This window comes from Stylophora pistillata, chromosome 12, assembly GCF_964205215.1.
Source record: "Stylophora pistillata chromosome 12, jaStyPist1.2, whole genome shotgun sequence".
Classification (NCBI taxonomy): domain Eukaryota; kingdom Metazoa; phylum Cnidaria; class Anthozoa; order Scleractinia; family Pocilloporidae; genus Stylophora; species Stylophora pistillata.
The window spans coordinates 9962592-9971385 of record NC_142530.1 but is presented as its reverse complement, the minus strand read 5'-3'; the positions used below and the strand labels follow the sequence as shown (position 1 = coordinate 9971385).

The window sequence follows — 8794 nt, the reverse complement described above, 5'->3', positions numbered from 1 at the left end:
TTTAAGAACATTAGTTGAAAGACGTAGTGAACTTTGTGTTAAAACTCTTGAAAATATCTCAAGAGGAGGGCCACTTTTTAAACATCTCCCGAAAGAAAGAAAGCAAGTGCATCAGTTTCAATTGAGGAACGCTGGCAATTTTTCAGTGACTAAATGCAGGACCGAAAGACTGCGCCGCAGCTTTTTCCCAAGGACTATTTTAGCCTTCAACAAATAAGAGTTTCTTTTTATATATATTTGCATACCCACATAGTTAAATGTTAATTCTTAATTATTTAATTAATTATCTTGTATTTCTAAACCCATTGTAGCCCAGTCCCTATCCACGCATGTAATTTTATGTATTTGTTAAATAATTGTAACCACATTGTAATTCAGATTTTCTGTGAAAATGTGAGAAATAAACTTATCTACCTACCTACCTACCTACCTACCTACCTACATTTTTAGTAATCCACTAGAGTGTCTCCGTTCAAAAACATTTTAAGCTTGGCGTACATCTGCAGTAAGAATTACTTTGATGGAAATTAATGGCAGACACGAAGTCCTGATTTAAGATGTACTTAATTTGACCGCTATTTCAATTCAGCTTGGAGGTGGAATAATCGCTACAGGAATATGAGCGTGATGCAAACAATAGTCACTGACACTACCAAGGAATGTCCGCCGCAGAGTTCCACAACCACGGGAGCCCACTACGATGACATGCGCATCTTCGTCGCTGGCCACTTTACAGATCGCTTCTCCAGGTCTGCTACTTTCTTCCTTGAACAACTTGTAATTAAGCTGTCAAAACATAACAATACTTCTTTCAGGATATATATTTTTTTTTATAAATCGCACTTATAAGGTGGTTTGAAGCAAAAATAAAAATAACAATAAAACTACCGCAATCTCAGCTAATAGTCCTCGTATATTCTTTGGCTCAACGCATCCAATTGTCAATAAATATTTCATAGTTTCAAGACTTCACTATTGAGCGCTCTAATTCGCGATAGACTAATAAATTAGGCAAATCTTGGCCTTTATCATTTACTTTTGCAATATGTTCGTGCACTTGAAATACTTTTAAAGCGCTAAGTCATGCTCATTGGCTCCCGTTCGTAGTTTGATCAACGGAGCCTTATGTTTCTAAATATACTCGTTTAGGGAAATTTCCAACTGAGTGTCCAAGAAAATAGGGAGTTGTATTGATTTTGCTCTATTTCCCTCTTTCTTTGACCCACAAACTACATGACTCTGTCCTCTCAATCAACCAAGTACAAAGCAAAATATATTAGGTACTCGATTGAATATCGTAGAACCAAAACCAAGTTAGTACAACGAGCCAATGAGAACCGGCAAAATAAAAACAAACAAAGTGCCTAAAGCGCAGGAAAACGCAAGTAACCAAGTCGTAATCGTTTTAATTTTTGCACCTGATTGGTTAAGAGAATAACGCGAGTTTTCTGGACCAGTCAGAAAGCGAAATAAAGCAAAACCAATGTAGATCTGGATTACTTTCGACAATTAATTGAAAATTGCTCGGTTACGTTTACCCACGCATTAAGCAGTTTGCATGCTTTTCCTTACTTTAAACTCTAGGTTACGTTGTATTTACTTTGCCATTGGTTTAACGAAACTAAACCATATTTGCCAAAATAATTGCGATGCTTACATCGGGCAGTATTTTTTTATTAATAAAAAAATTCGTTCAGATTCATATAACTCTCACAAACCTTGTAGTGCTTGCATTTGCCTTCAAAATTTTGCCACAGCTCTTCCAATTCTTTCTTGTCTTTTTTCAGAGAGAGTTGTAGAGCCTCGTAGTATGCGTGTCCATCTGAAAGAACTGGCTTTTAATAAATACTTTTCCACATTTTTCTTTAATTTTGCCCAGGTGTTAAGTCGTGATTATAGAAAATAATGGGACAGAGAGGAAAAATCAGGGCATTGGCCGGGATATGTCAATCTCACCTATGTTATTTCTAGCTTGGGATGAGAAACACTGTGGTTCTTATTGCCGAAGTCAGTTCGATATTAAAAGAATCAGTCTCCTCGCTATTCGCCAATACATGAATCCTACTGACAGGCGACCAAGACTAACTGAAAGAGGACGGATGTTTTCATTCTCGTAAGCAAACGTATCGCGATGCGTCACAAGTGCAAGTAAACAATTACAAAACATTCGTTTCGATTTTAGATAAACGTGACTCAACAGCATATGGAGTTATTGTGTTACAATACCGGTGTCCGGTGGTCCTACATCTAAAAATAACCTAAGTGAAATTGACATTTCCCAGGGCCTGGACCAGAAACGATTACTTTCTCTTAGTCTTGAGAACTCGGCTCTGAGTACTGCACTGATAAAAATAGCTTTAAAATAATGACTATCATGCGCTCATGTATGATTCGGAAGAATGAACAGCTTACAATTAAAGCAACTGAAATACACTGAGGGGGGAACAGGAATTAAGGCAACCTAATGCATAAAATATCATTGTAGGTTTGGTCATAATATGTAATACTTACGGGCATAGGGATAGACTGCCATAGCTGGACGCTCGTACGCATGGACAACTAGTACTCGGTCCGTTTCCGCATTACACATGTTCTTGACGTACCCTGAAATAGATTACAATCAGTGGAAGGAATCGATGAGAGTATTAACAGATAACAAGTGTTTTTTTTTTTATCCTTTCAATAAGTTGTGAAGAGAGCGTCATAGTAAAACCATGAAGATAGTGTTTTGAAACTATCCTTTTCCCATCTTTTCCAGCCCCCAACCGCTTTGTAAAACATTGGTAATAATTAAGGAAAATAGACGTAAACTTTCTTAAGGTGTTGAAATGAAGTTCACTAAAGTGCACGGACTCGGCGAACAAAAAATCTAAAAACAAAGCCTTTTTGTCATCTTCTTCTTCTTCTTTTTCTTTCAGTCTCTGTTTTGATTTTTAGGCAACGGCTCCGGGCGTAAACTTCCCAGTAATAGAGAGATTTAGCACCGCGTTTACGTGAAACCTGACGTGAACGGCAAGAGTGATCACGTCACGTTTGCCAGTTGCGCTTTGCCGTTTCTACGTGAAAGTAACCTGTTTCGCGTTAACTTTGCCGTGTACGTAAGATTTTCTTCATTTTTTCTCTCAGAGAATACAAGTTAATTTCCGGAAATAGGGCACCAATACTATTCCTTGTAGGACATACATAGCCGCCTTCAAATCCACCATGATAAGAGCTCACGCAAAGCTAACGCAGCAGAGTTCACGCTATGTTACGTGAAAAGTGAAAGACCAAGCTGACTTTCGCCGTTTCACGTAAACCCGGCGCTAAATCTCTCTATTGTTAAGAAGTGGGAACAGTCAGTAGCTGTGTAGATCCTTGGTGAAGGGCTAGTCGATTTGTCGTCATCAGATAATTATTCGAAAACTTTCACCTGAACTTAATAATCATTAAACTATGATCCAACACTGAACGAATGTGACACAGTTAGGTGACTAAGTCTCATGTCTAAGGTAAATTTTTAAATTTGCCACTCACATTGAAAAGCTCTTGCACTATGCTGGCTTCTATCCACACCGATCACTACACGTCTCTCTCTTGCTGTATTATTATTCATTTGTTTTGGCTTATAGAATTTATCCGTATGAAAATAACCTCTAACTGCTAGTGCGATAAGGGCTTTTTCTAAACTAAGGTAGCTGAAGTTTGAACGCCGTTTAAGAGCTTTGTCGTTGCGATGAACGCGTTCAAATTAATTTTAAAAAGCCTGCATCGATCAAAGGTCTGACCCCCAACCCACGCTGCTTAATATTAGGAACGTGATCAACAGGAGGGATTCATCTCAGATCAGTGGTGGAAAAAAGAAAAGACAAAAAAAAGAACGGTGATGGTTGACGGGCAAACACGATGTGTCTAAATAGCCGAGTCCTTTTTTTCGGTTTTTTACGCATTAATCGGCTGGCATGTTTCAGTTTGAGGTGAAATTATTCTTGAATTACGAATACACAATTTGTACATGTGACGACACCAAGCCAAGGAGTTTTTCCCCACTTTCGATAGAACATGACAGCTACATGTGATAATCGCTTGGTATCACGCGAGTTTTTTGGCGTAATGAGATATCAGGAATTAACGTGTTTACATTATAGAAGCCATGACGCTAGGCCAAGAAGTTCACTTGCTTTTTTTTTTTTTTATTGAACATCATAGCATCATGTGATGACCATTGGAAAACACGCGAATAGTATTAGTTGACGAAATTGATACTTGGATCAAACATAGAATCAGCTGTGCGCATACTTGAATCATGCGAGCTCCATCTGAGACTCATTTTTATGTATGGTGTATTTTATTGAGTTTAAATGCATTTAAGTTTCTGTTCAACTCATGCCACCCTCGTGATACAATGGTGACAATACTATTTTAAGTTGAGGTCGACGTTCTTATGTCCAACTTCTCATCAGTGCCGAAGATACGAGAAGATATGGACTTTATGTTAAGTTGTTTACCCTATGAGTTACTGAATTGATGTGAAAGCGACTTTAGTTAAAGAAGTAGAAGTATTTTTTGAAGTGTCCAATTTTGAACGAGATTGCATATTATTGGGCGTCAAAAAGCTTGTACCATTGTATAAGCTGCACCCCAATTCTAGTCCCATTTTCCGAAAAAGAAAAAAACAAGTGCAGCCCATGGACGGTAAAATAAGGTACTTATTGGTGGTCTTACTTTGCTTAACTTCGACGTTGATTAAAACTTCACATCAGTCATGTCGAGCCCTATATCGAGCCTGAAGACATAGAATTCAACGGTTTTGATAACAACATTTTTTATGATACAATTGCTTAAATTGCAGCTCAACTGCGAGGATTATTATTTTACTTAATTGAAAACTAAAGGCGTACAAAATGCAATTTATACCCGATTCAATTAGGGAAGTTAACTTATGTCTACCCAATTATCAAATTCGGCTGATTATAAGTTTTTTTTTTTACATAAATCGATGGTGCTCGATTGTTTCCCTAAGATATGCTTTCCATTCCATTCGACTGGATGACGTTTCTAATAAGTCGTTCAAAACGCGACTTATGCTCGATTCAAATGTCGGAGTTTCAGGCTTATGCCTTCGTAATAATCAGATTTGGTTGATTAAAAGTTCATGATATAAATCAATAAAGTTTAGCTGTTTAATTTTGTATCAGTCATGATCTGCCTTCTGTTTCATTTGACTCTTCGATACAGAAGAGTATAACATGTGTTATAATCTTTAAAAAAAAACATCGGGTCTAGCGACCTTGATATGTTTGTTTGTTAGTTCAGTTCGTTTTAATTCAAAAGCGCACGTGAACAGGATATTAAGTTCAGCAGTCTCATTGAGGACATTCTGCAATTCTATGAATCATTTCAGTTTTATCTGTTTTTCTCTTTTCATCCAGTTTAGAGGCGAGGCTAAGGTAACAGCTTTATGGTACCTCGAAGAAACCTCTACACAGAAGGGTAATCGAGAAATTAGAATCTTTCTGTCGACCACTCCACTAAGTAAGGACTTCTCGGTCAACAAGGTATTGCCTTTCACCCGAATGTGACACGTATAATATGTTATTACAGTCACAAACCGACAGAGGATGTTAATGGCGAAAATTTTTCACTGGGATGAGACATCTTCTAGCGTCTATTTAAAATTCTTTACATCATATAAAGACAACGAGGACACTTCTTGGATTTGTTCTCGTACATTTTATTGCTAGCACTTACAGGGGAAGAGGTTTGAAAAATTTATGAAAAGCCAGATCATAAACGGTCATGATCAGCGTAATTGCCAGTGGTTTGAATGAAAAAAATTAAGTTCTCCGTGCAAAAGAAGAAAACTTGTTGCGAAGTCTCCCAGGGTTGATGAGAGTGTAGATTGAATTTGAAAGGTTAAATACATTGAATAGCCTTCAGAAAAATCAACACTGAAAACATTTTACGAATAAAGAAACAGTATTTTGACTGAAAGGCAGGAAAAAAAGTCTTGTCTTTCCCCAAAGGAGGCATCTTATCGAATTAGCCATTATGATTATAAAACAGAATTTAATTTTTGTTTTTCTTGAAAATGAGTATTTTATATGAACCACATAAAAACCTTGTTCTCTCACAATTATTGGGTGGACCCTGCCTGTGGAAGAAGTGAAAAGCGCCCAGAGTTTTTCAATCACAACTGTTATTACAAATTCCAATGTCTTATTAGACATCACCATGACATTCTTGTTACTTCTGTGGACATCCCTACGTATGCGTATGACCACTTTGAGCAAAAAGAAAAATCAATTAACTGCACTGGTCAGAAAAACGCTCGAATTATTCTTTGTTCGTCGGTTCTGGGTAGAAAGGAAAGGTACACCCTTAAGCTATAGAAAAACATCTATTAAGGGTAGAACAAATAGGTGCGTAATATTATTCTAGCTTCATGTGAACGTAATAACAGTGTAACCGATGTACTTATCAGTGTTTTTAAAAATAACCGTATGGTTGGATATTGACCTTTGAATTCTTCAATGCAATGAAATGATATACACTGTAAGAACCGTCTTGGTATTTCTTCAGTCATTCCTCCGAGTGACCACTTTAAACGAGAAAAGGATGAATGGGCCATTTTCGATATATTAAAATCCAAACTTGGCTACGAGGTTTGGGGGAATAAAAAGTAAATCATATCGAAGTTGAGGGATGAATCATTAATTTCTTTTGTTTTATTCCCCCTAGCTTCGGAGTCATGTTAGAATTTTAACATATCAAAAATTGCCTGTAATATAAAATGGGGTTGACAGGCCTACACGACTCCCCAGTGCGTGTTTAGAATAACCTATTCAAAGTTTGGCCCTCACAAGTATGTCTTTCAGCGACCGCCCTCTTTTGTAAGATACGAGCGGCGGATTTTTGTATAGTTCGCTCAGTAGTGGTTGTGTTTCTATTAAATGCCAGTTTCTCATGAGAATTTGCTTTAGGTTTGGCACTGATGGTTGGTATTGTGTAACAAAAGGCAAGATTCGTTGGTTCGTCTTCTTTTTCTGTTGAAGAGCTTATTTCCTGTTTTGGAAATTCACTTCTGAGAGGGTGGTGTTAATGAGGTCCTCTGGGTAGCCTCTCTTTAGCAAATGCGCTTTCAAATCTGCAATTTTCTCCTCGAATATTGTTTGAGAGGAGTTTGTTCTGAGAGGTCTAAGGGCCTCCCCTTTTATGAAGCCTTTTTTAAACTCCTTGTGGGTGACAGGAACAGCGTGTATATTGAAATGTCTCAGTTTGTTTAAAATGAGTACGCACATCAAGGATTATGTCTTCTTCGAATCGTTCGTTTTTGTAGATATAGGTGTCCAGGAATGTTGTTTCCTTATCAGAAATTTCAGCCGCAAATTTTATTATTGGATGATGATTGTTTGCTTTTCAATGACACGTGCTATTGATGCTTTGTTTGTACTCCATAGCGAGAAGACGTCGTCCATGTAACGTCTCTACCTTGTTCATGAAAAGGCGACTGCCATTTTCGTGCCCATGGCCGTACCATGTGTTTGAAGGTAGTGCTTTCCATTAAACTGGAAAGGATTTTCTTGGAGAATTAGCCTAGCGCTTGTTTTAGTAGTTGTGTAGGGATAGGAGTTCCGTTTCTGTAGAATATTTTGTATGCTTTGCATACAGTGTCTATTTTTGGTTCAAATTTTATTTTCCTTTGTTTCAAACTCATTATCATACATTAACATGACCGAGAACATAGGAAAATCAAATTTGAACTAAGCATAAAATTGAACTACAACACCTATTCCCTCCTCTTGTGGCATATTTGTATATAAGCTCGTAACGTCCATTGAAACAAGTATTACCTTCTCCAGGACTTTCGTATTTTCTATCAAATTGACGAAGTCTGTAGTATCCTTAAGATACGACTTTTGTTTTTGTGCTATCGGCTGAAGGAGTTTGTCGACAAATGATGATAGTTTCTCTTCTCTATAGGGCCATCACACCCTGACACTATCGGTCTGCCGACCGCGGAAGATTTGTGTATTTTTGTTAGGGTGTAGAATTCTGGAATTTGAGGCTGATTTGGGGTTTGACAAAGCCATTTTTCAGTCATGTCGTCTATATGACTACCGTTGTAGAGGTCTGCAAAAAGTTGTCTGACCTTATGGTCCGTCTCTTTGACCATGGGTGATGCAAGAGGCCTGTAGTTATCTTTGTTATCTAGTAGAGTTTGGCCTTCTAAAATTTTATCGCGTTTGTTCATGACTACGGTTGTTGGTCCTTTGTCGGCCTTTTTGAGGTAACTCAAAGTCGCGTTTCAAGGCCTCCGAGCGCCTTGCGTTCTACCGGAAGCAAATTATCTTTTGGCTTTGTTATTTCTATTTCTGAAAAGTCACTTTTAACCTCTTCTAAATAGCTTTCAAGGGCTACTAATTTTTGTATTGGTGGTATCCATGTAGATTTGACGTGGCAGGGATGGGTTTTTCTGTCCTCCCCTCAGAATATGTAAATCAGACGCATTCTCCTTGCGAACTGATCAAAGTCACGCAATAGTTGCTGTCTGATCTGTTTTTGTTTTGTAATGGGTGTTGGAATGAATTTAAGCCCTTTTGCCAGTAAATTAATCTGGTCGTTTGTAAGTTCTTTATTTGAGTGGAGTCAGAGAATACACGAGTGTACTTATAAAATTCTTTATTCTCCATTATTCCTAATCTTTTTATCATACTGCCGAAGTAAGCGATTTGGTCCTGGAGATTAACAGCTATTTTTTTTACTGTCTCGATCGTTACATTGTCTTGATTGCTTTTACCTTGCGCCACACGCG

General features: G+C 37.7%; 1 protein-coding gene and 1 pseudogene across 1 annotated transcript; both read right to left on the bottom strand.

Annotated features, from left to right (window-relative positions):
- Positions 1 to 214: 214 nt before the first annotated feature.
- Positions 215 to 3731, bottom strand: LOC111333196 (uncharacterized). The gene is made up of 4 exons (XM_022938732.2): positions 3517 to 3731; positions 2512 to 2604; positions 1719 to 1822; positions 215 to 786 (listed from the first exon to the last, which is right to left on the bottom strand). Exons 1-4 carry the CDS (start codon positions 3593 to 3595, stop codon positions 586 to 588), a joined length of 477 nt encoding a protein of 158 aa, XP_022794467.2. The 5' UTR covers positions 3596 to 3731; the 3' UTR covers positions 215 to 585.
- A 2676-nt stretch (positions 3732 to 6407) lies between these two features.
- LOC148718741 (uncharacterized) lies at positions 6408 to 8490 on the bottom strand (annotated as a pseudogene).
- Between the last annotated feature and the right edge of the window lie 304 nt (positions 8491 to 8794).

What these genes read in the sequence shown, in the direction of transcription:
- LOC111333196 (XM_022938732.2), bottom strand. Translation starts at nt 3,595, where the DNA reads ATGAATAATAATACAGCAAGAGAGAGACGTGTAGTGATCGGTGTGGAT. An exon ending in TAGTGCAAGAGCTTTTCAAT is followed by an intron (nt 2,605 to 3,516) that starts GTGAGTGGCAAA and finishes AATCTATTTCAG; the next exon opens with GGTACGTCAAGAACATGTGT. An exon ending in GCAAATGCAAGCACTACAAG is followed by an intron (nt 787 to 1,718) that starts GTTTGTGAGAGT and finishes ATGTTTTGACAG; the next exon opens with CTTAATTACAAGTTGTTCAA.